A 13,162-nucleotide genomic window follows, 5' to 3' on the forward strand; every position below is an offset into this window, starting at 1 on the left:
AGGTTCTGATAATAGTCATCCGCACACAAATACCTGAATAAAGCCTTTAGATTTTCAGGCAATTCAGTCCGGCCTGCATAGCCAGGGTTCATTGTAATGAATATTCCAACTGTTGGTATAAGAGCTATTATGTCTCCAAGGAAATTAAATGTTTTCTTTTTGGCACGAATTGCATCTTGCACACATTTTACCTACACAAGTAAGAGGAAAATTCAGTACCAACAATGTAATGAATTACAATTTGCATCTTAAAGAACCAAGCAGCACTGCCCTGTGCACTCTAAAACCCTTTTAAGTACTAACGGAAGGGCTTATTGGGTGCATGCAGGCTGGATGCAGTCACCCTTACTCTGAGCTAGACTGTGACTTCCTGTACTCACATTCACTAGGAATTACTCCTTGTGTGTGTGTGTGTGTGTGTGTGTGTGTGTGTGTGTGTGTGTGTGTGTGTGTGTGTGTGTGTGTGTGTGTGTGTGTGTGTAGGAATCTCATTGACTTCAATAGGTCTATTTGGGTGAGTAACTGCTCCTTTCTGAGGGTGGGACTCAGAACCTGGCCCTTTCTGTGTGGTCCCATTGATTTTGTGTAGCAAGGTGCTACTCAGCCTGAGTTGGTGGATGGAATCGATCTCTCAGGGAGCACACTGGAACAGTTAAAATGATGGTGCATCTCCTATACTGGGCCCCAACCAGACTGGAGTCCGTACCTTCCCACAGCCATGGACCAGACTAGCTTGAGTATTCTCCTCCCTTCTTCTACCCCATCACAGGCTGGAACCAGCCTGAGGCTTATTCAGCTCCCCCCTTTAGCTGATATGAAAATAAAAGACTATGAGAATATGGATAAAGGAAATGGAATTGCTTAGGTGAGATGTTATGTGGTTTCTCCTATTCTCAGGGCACATCTGTGCTGCAGTCACTGACCGGGTGTGACTGCAGCTCGAGCCGACACACCAGAGCTAGCTTGAATCTCTCTCAGGTCCCAGAACAGTGAAGCAGGAGCAGTGCAAGCTCCAGCGTGGCTAGCCCTGTGAGTACTTACCCAGGCTTCCAGGTGGGTTTGTGCAGCCTGCACTGATGCTCTCACTGTCACAGCTTCACTGTTCTACAGCCTGAGCTAGCAAGATTAAAGCTCTGATATGTTGTCTTGAGGTTAAATCACACCTCACGACAGCAGTGTAGACATAGAATCATAGAAGAGTGTGTGTGTGTGTGTGAGAGAGAGAGAGTCGGGCCAGATGGCTACAGGAGTGTGATCCTATTAGGATCTGGGAAGTGGATGGGCTTCTTCTCGCTTTCCCCATGCTGGCCAGTGATGAGATTAGCTGAATGAACAGCAGGTTTGAGCCACTAGCAAAAGTGGCCAAACTGAGGGCTGCTTTGAACCTCTGAGGCGAGTAAATCTGCCAATAAGCGCAGGACCCAGCAGAGCAGGAACTTTGTCACAATATATATACACCTTAGGGCTGTCAATCGCAGTTAACTTACGTGGTTACCTCAAAAAAATTAATCACGATTAAAAAAATTAATTGCGATTAATCGCACTGTTAAATAATAGAATACAAATTGAAATTTATTAAATATTTTTGGATGTTTTTCTATGTTTTCTAATATATTGATTTCTATTACAACAGAATACAAAGTGTACAGCACTCACTTTATATTTTTATTACAAATATTTGCACTGTAAAAATGATAAAGAGAAATAGTATTTTTCAATTCACCTCATACAAGTACTATAGTGCAATCTCTATCATGAAAGCATAACTTACAAATGTAGATTTTTTTTTGTTACATAACTTCACTCAAAACCAAAACAATGTAAAACTTTAAAGCCTACAAGTCCACTCAGTCCTCCTTCTTGTTCAGCCAATTGCTAAGACAAACAAGTTTGTTTACATTTACGGGAGATAATGCTGCCTGCTTCTTATTTACAATGTCACCTGAAAGTGAGAACAGGCGTTCGCATGGCATTTTTATAGCCGCCATTGCAAGGTATTTACGTGCCAGATATGCTAAACATTCGTACACCCCTTCGTGCTTTGGCCACCATTCCAGAGGACATGCTTCCATGCTGGTTATGCTCATTAAAAAAATAATGTGTTAATTAAATTTGTGACTGAACTCCATGGGGGAGAATTGTATGTCTTCTCTTCTGTTTTACCTGCATTCTGCCATATTTTTCATATTGTAGCAGTCTCAGTTGATGACCTAACGCATGTTGTTCATTTTAAGAACACTTTTGCAGCAGATTTGACAAAACAAAAAAAAGGTACCAATGTGAGTTTTCTAAAAATAGCTACAGTATTCGACCCAAAATCTGAGAGGGATGAGATGTGGCGCATGCTTTCTGAAGTCTTAAAAGATCAACACTTAGATGCGAAAACTACAGAACCTGAACCATCAAAAAAGAAAATCAATCTTCTGCTGGTGGCATCGACTCAGATGATGAAAATGAACATGCATCAGTCAGCTCTGCTTTGGGTTATTATTGAGCAGAACCCAACATCAGTATGGAGGCATATCCCCTGGAATGACGATTGAAGCATGAAGGGACATATGAATCTTTAGCGCATCTTGCACAAATATCTTGCGATGCTGGCTACAATAGTGCCATGCAAACACCTGTTCTCACTTTCAGGTAACACTGTAAACAAGAAGCAGGCAGCAGTATCTCCTGCAAATTGTAACCAGACTTGTTTGTCCGAGTGATTGGCTGAAGTAGGACTGAGTGGACTTGTAGGCTCTAAAGTTTGACATTGTTTTATTTTTGAATGCAGTTATTTTTTTGGACATAACTCTATATTTGTAAGTTCAACTTTAATGATAAAGAGATTGCACTACAGTACTTGTATGAGGTGAACTGAAAAATACTATTTTGTTTTTTACAGTGCAAATATGTAATCAAAAATAAATATAAAGTGAGCACTGTACACTTTGTATTCTGTGTTGTAAATTAAATCAATATATTTGAAAATGTAGAAAACATCCAAAAATATTTAAATAAATGGTATTCTGTTATTGTTTAACAGGGTGTTTAATTGCATGCTTAATTTTTTTCATCGCTTGACAGCCCTGTTATTTTTATATATATGCATTAAGCACAAATATTAGAGCCATTACATAGCCTAAATTGGCCTATAGCTTTATTAGAATTCCATTCACTTATGCTAAGTATCCCATAACACCTTGCATTTGTTGAATGGCTTAAGTAGATAGGGAAATTGTCAGGATCAGTACAGATGAGTATTTACCACAACATCACAGTAATTTACATACTGGAGAAAACTTCCTACCTGCACAGCAATCACTGATAAAACTTCTACTGAAATGCGATTGAATTCATCAAAGCATCCCCAGGCTCCAGTCTGAGCTAATCCTTTGTAGATATTTCCACAGGACTAGAGAGCAAAGTGATTGGAGAAGGCTGACTGCACCATGGGGATTCATTACAAAACGAACAGTTCTAAGGAATTAATCTGGCATTTACACTAAACACTGTTTCTCTAGGACAGCCTCACACAACATTAGGGTCATCCAAAATATAGAGGGGGAAATTTTATAGGGAAATTTTGACTCCTTTTGAAAACTCCTTTGCAGCTACCAGGCTTTTCCTCTAGTTTCAGCAGGTGCTGTCCGGATAGCTGTACATGCAAGGACGTCACACGTGCCCTAGTCCCAGCTTCCTGCGAAAACAGCCTGAGATGGAGTGTTCTCCACTGAAGTCAAAGCCAGAACTCCCATGGACCCACAGTCACAACAGGTGTGTGAATGACACTCCACAGCATAGAGAGGTACCACCCCGACACCTGGGCTTTTCCCTAGCAACTGGAGGGGGAAAGGAAGTGTTCTCAGCCCAGCTGCCACTGTGTGAAGTGACAGGATTACCAGTGGGGAAGGGCTGTGCTGCTTATGGCACTGAGTTCCCATGCTTGACTTTGGTTGCAAAGCCACAAACTATTGCAGTAGCTAGCACAGCGCATGCAGGAGACTTTCAAAGGCACAGTGGAGGGGCCAATTAGAAATGAATAGGAGAATGCAATCTCTTAGCAATTGCTGCCTTCAGCACACATTGTGCATTGCGTGGGAAGGTAAGATACTGACTTTGTCATGAAGGGGAGGAAAAGTATTGGAATTCAGCTTGCTGTGCACACCATTTGCTGTATCCCTCCCCAGAAATGTTCTCCAGGGGGCTCACTCCTGCCATGGTTCCAACACCATCAATAGCCTCATGATGAACTCAAATGGAACAGGGCTCGTAGACCTGCTAATCTGTCCCTGCGATATATTGGCTAGCTGTCTGTGCAATCTAGTTTAAAGTACCTCTAGGGAGAGGGCTCTCACCGTCCCCCTGGACTGACTGTCATAGGTTTATACACTCACTGGCAGGAAGCCTTTCCTGATATTTAGGCTAAGTTTTCCAGCCCCCATTCCCCAGCAGACCAGAGTTCATGTTGACCCTGTCACCATGACTTTGCCGATTGGTGTGTCCTGGGCAAGACGGCTTCAGCCACAAGCCTTTGGGGCAGGATCCTAAGCTGTACCTGAGCTCCACAAAATGCAGGGGAGAAGGTTGGGGGTGGAGGTTCTGCATGAGGGCTTCAAAGCATTTGTGCTTTCCCTAAGTCCTGCAGCTTTCGGAGGCTGGTTTGCCCTCCAATGTAATTTAGCCTCAGGACTGCAATGGCCTCCCATTCCACAGCCAGCAAGAGGCAGAATGCAGCAGCACTTTGAACATGCCAACCCCCACCCCCTTCTAGGACTGCTCCCTGAGATGGCCTGGGGAGGGGGCTCTGGGATCCTATCCATGGACCTCATTCATTACTAAAACTCATTTGAGTTTTACCTTGTAATCCATTTGCTCAGAGCAGTTGAAAACATAGACCATGATCCCTACAGCTCGGCCCAGGTCCTTAGTGGTCTCAGTTTTCCCTGTACCAGCAGGGCCTGCAGGTGCACCCCCCATTATCAGGTGAAGGGATTGTGTCAGAGTGATGTAGCATCTGAAATGCAAGGCAAGTTCATCACATCTAAATGGCCACCTAGACAGCAACAGTCCCCTATCCGCCACTGCCCAGCCCACCAAACTGCAGTTTCCCACAATTGCTGTCTAGTTTTAAGGCAAATCTCAACTGCACAGGATGTTAAATACAGATGTTAAATATGAGAAGCTGAGCCTTGCGTACCGGTCTGTAAGTGGAGTAATGACCAGTCGAGGGGTGTTACCCAGATATTCATAGGAATACTGAAGTTGAGCATCACATATATTAGCATAGCAATGCCTTTTTTCTTCATCCCACCGATGTCTGAGCTGGGACTGCCAGGTGAATGCTTGGGAATTCTCCACCTGCAGAGCCCATGGAAAACATGTTTACTTTTTCTGTGAATGCTTTCAGTGAAAATGTACCCTAATGATTCATTCTCCCAGCCATCCTCATACATATTAGAGTTATTTATTTATTATGATGCTCAGAATGTGAGCAAGGCACCAAACAGTACAAACTCCTCACCCTGGTCCCTGTCCTTAACACATTAAGATTTAAAGCACATGTATACATTACCAAGTCTCCTGTGAATCCCTGTTTTGTTGTTACCTCATTGGATCACGTGTACTCTTAAATTTGCAAGCAAGACTATTTTGTTCATGCTTTATTGCTCCACTCCATTTGGAATATTTTAAAAATATTTGAAAATAATAAAAGTTATTACAGGAAAACATTTGTTCAAAAGCACCAATGAACAAAGCAATGAAAACACAGGCTGTAACTTATACCTTAGCAAGGATCATTTTTGCCACGACATCTCTGGCATGTACATCGATAGTACAGATTGTCATGATCTTCATTCTGTCTCCTGAGGTTAAGCTCCCAATGAGTAGTGTAATGAGTGTGTTTAACTGATTAATCTAAGAAAGAAAGAAGAGAATGGATGGACACTGGAAAGTGACTTAATATTTTGCCTAGTTTTTCTGCCAGGTAAAAGCGATTCTGAGGAGACTGCACAGAGTTTGCTGCAACATAGGTCCACTCGTAAATATCTGGCTACACACCTGCTTTTTGTTGTAATCTTTAATTGCATTTTCATAACCTTCTTCCAGTCTTGAGAAGGCAATGCCGACTTCTGTAGTCCACCAGATCTGAGTGCAGGTTAACGCAATCTGCCATAAACCGCATAAAAACAGGGTGAGACTAGTTGGGGGCAGAATATTTCATGTTCAGTGACAATGCTGTTACCTGTGCCCTTCAGCCCTAGCTCTTGCCTGTGGCCTTTGGTCTATTCCCATGCTCTGGCCATCAGCATGACCAGCGTTCAGACAAGCACTTCAGGAAAGCGTCCCTGTGCCACACCTCTGCCCAAGAAACCTAGCAATGCGTCTTCTCCAGGCCCCCACTGCCTCTCTCAGAGGCCAAGATTCATTTACCTTTTCCAGGACAGCTCTGCCTGCTCCACCCCCTGCAGACAGAAGAGGACCCAATTGTCTCAAATAAAACAAAGTTTACTAAAAAAATCAAAATCAAAGATAAAATGGTCCAAAGCTAGACCTAAGCCCAGCCCAGGCACGCTCAAACACTTGAAGAAATCAGAAAATCCTCAGCTTTCTTAGCTCCCTTAGCTCATGCACACCAGAAAAATTCTGCACAAACGTCTTTTCATTGCTCACAATGGTGCCACTTTACCTCCCTTCCTAGTAGAACACGCAGCCCCAGACAGACAAACTACTGACACTGCCCAAATGGTTTTAAGCGCCTTGTCCTCTAAACCTGTTCAGAACAGTTTTCCCCAGCTCCTGGGGCATTGTCTTCATTTCCCTTGCTTCTGTGTTAAACACTAGGGCTGAAATTCTGGCCCCAACTAGGCCAGTGGGAATTTCAACAGAGCCAAGATTTCACTCTAGATCATTTGCTAATCTCAGTCTAAGACAGGATTTCAAAAGGGACCACAACACTTTAATTGTTCAACATTACTCAATAATTCCAGTTTCCCTGTAACTTGAATTGATCTCAGGCATGGTCCTTGGACAGAAACCAGCCCACCTCCCCTGTCACAACCCTATTACGCTCAATATCCAGCTAAGAAAAGCAATACTCCAAAAGCCACCTGGCCAGTGGCTTAGCATGAGCAACTCTAAGGGTATGTTTACACTACAAAATTAGGTCAAATTTATAGAAGTCGATTTTTAGAAAGCAATTTTATACAGTTGATTGTGTGTCCCCATTAAGCGCATTAAGTCAGTGGAATGCATCCACAGTACCGAGGCTAGCGTTGACTTTCGGAGTGTTGCACTGTGGGTAGCTATCCCACAGTTCCTGCAGTCTATCGGAATTCTGGGTTAAGCTCCCAATGCCTGATGGGGCAAAAACATTGACGCGGTGATTTTGGGTACATGTCGTCAGTCGCCCCTCCCTCCATGAAAGCAACGGCCGACAATCGTTTCGCGCCTTTTTTCCGTGCGGGCGCTATACTGCTTTCAGCAGACGGTACAGTAGGACTGCTAATCGTCGTCATCGAACCACTGCTTCTGCTGCCACTCTGCTCTCCTGATGCTATGAATCCACCTTGCAGGTCCTCTATATGATCGTCGTGATCCACCGCTTCCGCTGGCACTCTGCTCTCCTGCTCGTCTCGATAGCGAATTTCTCCATGTTGTCTCTCATGGGCTCCTGCTTCAACTCAACTATTTAATCTTTTTATTACTGACCTTGGCACAAAAAGTGGGAGTGTGCTTATAAAGTTTGCAGATGATACAAAGCTGGGAGGTATTGCCAATTCAGAGAAGGATCGGGATATTATACAGGAGGATCTGGATGACCTTGTAAACTGGAGTAATAGTAATAGGATGAAATTTAATAGTGAGAAGTGTAAGGTTATGCATTTAGGGATTAATAACAAGAATTTTAGTTATAAGTTGGGGATGCATCAATTAGAAGTAACGGAAGAGGAGAAGGACCTTGGAGTATTGGTTGATCATAGGATGACTATGAGCTGCCAATGTGATATGGCTGTGAAAAAAGCTAATGCGGTTTTGGGATGCATCAGGAGAGGCATTTCCAGTAGGCATAAGGAGGTTTTAGTACCATTATACAAGGCACTGGTGAGACCCCATCTAGAATAGTGTGTGCAGTTCTGGTCTCCCATGTTTAAAAAGGATGAATTCAAACTGGAGCAGGTACAGAGAAGGGCTACTAGGATGATCCGAGGAATGGAAAACTTGTCTTATGAAAGGAGACTCAAGGAGCTTGGCTTGTTTAGCCTAACTAAAAGAAGGTTGAGGGGAGATATGATTGCTCTCTATAAATATATCAGAAGGATAAACACAGGAGAGGGAGAGGAATTATTTCAGCTCAGCACCAATGTGGACACAAGAACAAATGGGTATAAACTGGCCACCAGGAAGTTTAGACTTGAAATCAGACAAAGGTTTTTAACCATCAGAGGAGTGAAGTTTTGGAATAGCCTTCCAAGGGAAGCAGTGGGGGCAAAAGATCTATCTGGTTTTAAGATTCTACTTGATAAGTTTATGGAGGAGATGGTATGATGGGATAATGGGATTTTGGTAAGTAATTGATCTTTAAATATTCAGGGTAAATAGGACTAATCCCCTGAGATGGGATATTAGATGGATGGGATCTGAGTTACCCAGGAAAGAATTTTCTGTAGTATCTGGCTGGTGAATCTTGCCCATACGCTCAGGGTTTAGCTGATCGCCATATTTGGGGTCGGGAAGGAATTTTCCTCCAGGGCAGATTGGAGAGGCCCTGGAGGTTTTTCACCTTCCTCTATAGCATGTGGTATGGGTGACTTGAGGGAGGCTTCTCTGCTCCTTGAAGTCTTTAAACCATGATTTAAGGACTTCAGTAGCTCAGACATAGGTGAGGTTTTTCGTAGGAGTGGGTGGGTGAGATTCTGTGGCCTGCGCTGTGCAGGAGGTCGGACTAGATGATCAGAATGGTCCCTTCTGACCTTAGTATCTATGAATCTATAAACTCTGCTCTCCTGCTCTCATGAATCCACATCACAGGTTGTCAGCCACCACTTCAGCTGCCACTCTGCTCTCCTGGTGGTCTCGCAGGGCCGCTTCCACTGCAACCTCTACTTGGCTGCTCTTATCTCGCCATAACACAGCAAACGTGCAGCCTGCTCAGCTGTTGTGTCCTGGCAGCAGACGGTGCAGTAGGTCTGCAAACCATCGTCATTAAACGACCGCTTCCACTGTCACTCTGCTCTCCTGCAGACGCCATACCACGGCAAGCATGGAGCCCGCTCAGATCACCGCAGCAGTTATGAGCATTGTAAACACCTCACGCATTACCATGCAGTATATGCAGAATCAGAACCTGCAAAAGCAGGCGAGGAGGCGATGGCAGCGCGGTGACGAGAGTGATGAGGACATGGACACAGACTTCTCTCAAAGCACGGGCCCCAGCAATTTGGACATCTTGGTGGCAATGGGGCAGGCTCATGCGGTGGAATGCCGATTCTGGGCCCATGAAACAAGCACAGACTGGTGGGACCCCATAGTATTGCAGGTCTGGGATGATTCCAAAGTGGCTGCGAAACTTTCACATGCGTAAGGGCACTTTCATAGAACTTTGGGACTTGCTTTCCCCTGCCCTGAAGCGCAAGAATACCAAGATGAGAGCAGCTCTCACAGTTCATAAGCAAGTGGCTATAGCCCTCTGGAAGCTTGCAACGCCAGACAGCTATCGGTCAGTCGGGAATCAATTTGGAGTGGGCAAATCTACTGTGGGGGCTGCTGTGATCCAAGTAGCCAATGCAATCACTGAGCAGCTGCTATCAAGGGTAGTGACTCTGGGAAATGTGCAGGTTATAGTGGATGGCTTTGCTGCAATTGGATTCCCTAACTTTGGTGGAGTGATAGACAGAATGCATATCCCTATCTTCCAAAAAACTCCATCCTAGCCACTATGGATGTAGAAGCCCTCTACACCAACATTCCACACAAAGATGAACTACAAGCCGTCAGGAACAGTATCCCCAATAATGTCACGGCTAACCTGGTGGCTGAACTTTGTGACTTTGTCCTCACCCATAACTATTTCACATTTGGGACAATGTATACCTTCAAATCAGCGGCACTGCGTGGCCCCATAGTATGCCAACATTTTTATGGCTGACTTAGAACAACGCTTCCTCAGCTCTCATCCCCTAATGCCCCTACTCTACTTGCGCTACATTGATGACATCATCATCATCTGGACCCATGGAAAAGAAGCTCTTGAGGAATTCCACCATGATTTCAACAATTTTCATCCCACCATCAACCTCAGCCTAGACCAGTCCACACAAGAGATCCACTTCCTGGACACTATGGTGCTAATAAGCAATGGTCACATAAACACCACTGTATATCGGAAACCTACTGACCACTATTCCTACCTACATGCCTCCAGCTTTCACCTAGACCACACCACACGATCTATTGTCTACAGCTAAGCTCTACAATACAACCGCATTTGCTCCAACCCCTCAGACAGAGACAAACACCTACAAGATCTCTATCAAGCATTCTTACAACTACAATACCCACCTGCTGAAGTGAAGAAACAGATTGACAGAGCCAGAAGAGTACCCAGAAGTCACCTACTACAGGACAGGCCCAACAAAGAAAATAACAGAACGCCACTAGCCATCACCTTCAGCCCCCAACTAAAACCTCTCCAACGCATCATCAAGGATCTACAACCTATCCTGAAGGACGACCCATCTCTCTCACAGATCTTGGGAGACAGGCCAGTCCTTGCTTACAGACAGCCCCCAACCTGAAGCAAATACTCACCAGCAACCACACACCACACAACAGAACCACTAACCCAGGAACCTATCCTTGCAACAAAGCCCATTGACAACTGTGTCCACATATCTATTCAGGGGACACCATCATAGGGCCTAATCACATCAGCCACACTATCAGAGGCTCGTTCACCTGCGCATCTACCAATGTGATATATGCCATCATGTGCCAGCAATGCCCCTCTGCCATGTACATTGGTCAAACTGGACAGTCTCTATGTAAAAGAATAAATGGACACAAATCAGACGTCAAGAATTATAACATTCAAAAACCAGTCGGAGAACACTTCAATCTCTCCGGTCACTCTATTACAGACCTAAGAGTGGCTATCCTTCAACAAAAAAACTTCAGAAACAGATTCCAGTGAGAGACTGCTGAATTGGAATTAATTTGCAAACTGGATACAATTAACTTAGGCTTGAATAGAGACTGGGAGTGGATGAGTCATTACACAAAGTAAAACTATTCCCCATGTTATTTCTCTCCCCCACCCCACTCCCCACTGTTCCTCAGACGTTCTCGTTAACTGCTGGAAATGGCCCACCTTGCTTGTCACCATGAAAGGTTTTCCTCCTTCCCCCCACCCCTCCCGCTGGTGATGATTCATCTTAAGTGATCACTCTCCTTACAGTGTGTATGATAAAACCCATTGTTTCATGTTCTCTGTGTGTGTATATAAATCTCCCCTCTGTATTTTCCACCAAATGCATCCGATGAAGTGAGCTGTAGCTCACGAAAGCTTATGCTCAAATAAATTTGTTAGTCTCTGAGGTGCCACAAGTACTCCTATCCCTATCTTGGGACCAGACCACCAAGACAAGCAGTACATAAACCGAAAGGGGTACTTTTCAACGGTGCTGCAAGCACTGGTGGATCACAAGGGACATTTCACGAACATTGATGTGGGATGGCCAGGAAAGGTACATGACACTCGCATATTTAGGAACTCTGGTCTGTATGAACAGCTGCAGCAAGGGACTTACTTTCCAGACAAGAAAATAACTGTTGGGGATGTTGAAATGCCTATACTTATCCTTGGGGACCCAGCTTACCCCTTAATACCATGGGTCATGAAGCCATACACAGGCAGTCTGGATAGTAGTCAGGAGCTGTTCAACTACAGGCTGAGCAAGTGCAGAATGGTGGTAGAATGTGCATTTGGATGTTTAAAAGTGCGCTGGCGCAGTTTACTGACTCAGTTAGACTGCAGCAAAACCAATATTCCCATTGTTATTACCAGTCGCTGTGCGCTCAACAATATCTGTGAGAGTAAGGGGGAGACGTATATGGTGGGGTGGGAAGTTGAGGCAAATCACCTGGCTCCTGATTACGCACAGCCAGGCATCAGGGCAGTTAGAAGAGCACAGCAGGGTGTGGTGCGCATCAGAGAAGCTTTGAAAACCAGTTTCATTACTGGCCAGGCTATGGTGTGACAGTTCTGTTGGTTTCTCCTTGATGAAAACCTGCCCCCTTGGTTCACTCTACTTCCCTGTAAGCCAACCACCCTCCCCTCACCCCTTCAATCACCACTTGCAGAGGCAATAAAGTCATTGTTGTTTCAAATTCATGCATTCTTCATTAATTTGTCACACAAATAGGGGGATAACTGCCAAGGTAGCCCGGGAGGGGTGGGGGAAGAGGGAAGCACCAGATGGAGTGAGGGAGGAGGGGAGGACAAGGCCACACTGCACTTCAAAACTTATTGAATGCCAGCCTTCTGTTGCTTGGGCAGTCCTCTGGGGTGGAGTGGTTGGGTGCCCGGAGAGCCACCCCGTGTTCTTGGGCATCTGGGTGAGGAGGCTATGGAACTTGGGGAGGAGGGCAGTTGATTACACAGGGGCTGCAGTGGTGGTCTCAGCCTTTCCTGCACCTCAACCATATGCCGGAGCATATCAGTTTGATCCTCCAGTAGCCCCAGCATTGGATCCTGCCTCCTTTCATCATGCTACCACCACCTTTCCTCTTGCTCCCACCACCTCTCCTATTGCTCCTGCCTCCTGTCCTTGCGTTCATTTTGTGCTTTCCTGGACTCTGCCATTGTCTGCCTCCAAGCATTCTGCTGGGCTCTTTCAGTTTGGGTGGACTGCATGAGCTCAGAGAACATTTCATCGTGAGTGCGTTTTTTCCGCCTTCTTATCTGCGCTAGCCTCTGGGACGGAGATGCTAGTCATAGTGTTGAAACATTTGCAGCTGGGAGGAAAAAAAGGGAAATTAAAATTGAAAAAGACACATTGGCCATTTAAGAGGAGGGGCTGATGTTTTAGGGTTAACGTGCAGCACAAACCCAACTAACCCCCCCAACACCCAATTCTCTGGGATGACGCTTCACCCCTCCCAGCACCACATGGCT

The 13,162-nt window shown here is 45.0% G+C and overlaps 1 protein-coding gene across 1 annotated transcript in view; it reads right to left on the reverse strand.

Moving 5' to 3' along the window:
• The window catches only part of DNAH17 (dynein axonemal heavy chain 17), a 109,053-nt gene that overhangs the window by 54,518 nt on the left and 41,373 nt on the right, over window positions 1-13,162 (reverse strand). Inside the window, exons 32-37 of the mRNA XM_043496557.1 lie at window positions 6,049-6,156; window positions 5,773-5,904; window positions 5,186-5,346; window positions 4,846-5,002; window positions 3,296-3,400; window positions 34-191 (exon numbers count right to left, since the gene is read on the reverse strand). Coding sequence (XP_043352492.1) covers window positions 34-191; window positions 3,296-3,400; window positions 4,846-5,002; window positions 5,186-5,346; window positions 5,773-5,904; window positions 6,049-6,156 — 821 coding nt within the window. The remainder of the gene's footprint in view (window positions 1-33; window positions 192-3,295; window positions 3,401-4,845; window positions 5,003-5,185; window positions 5,347-5,772; window positions 5,905-6,048; window positions 6,157-13,162) is intronic.

The sequence above is a fragment of the Dermochelys coriacea genome, chromosome 14 (genome assembly GCF_009764565.3).
Source record: "Dermochelys coriacea isolate rDerCor1 chromosome 14, rDerCor1.pri.v4, whole genome shotgun sequence".
Lineage (NCBI taxonomy): Eukaryota > Metazoa > Chordata > Testudines > Dermochelyidae > Dermochelys > Dermochelys coriacea.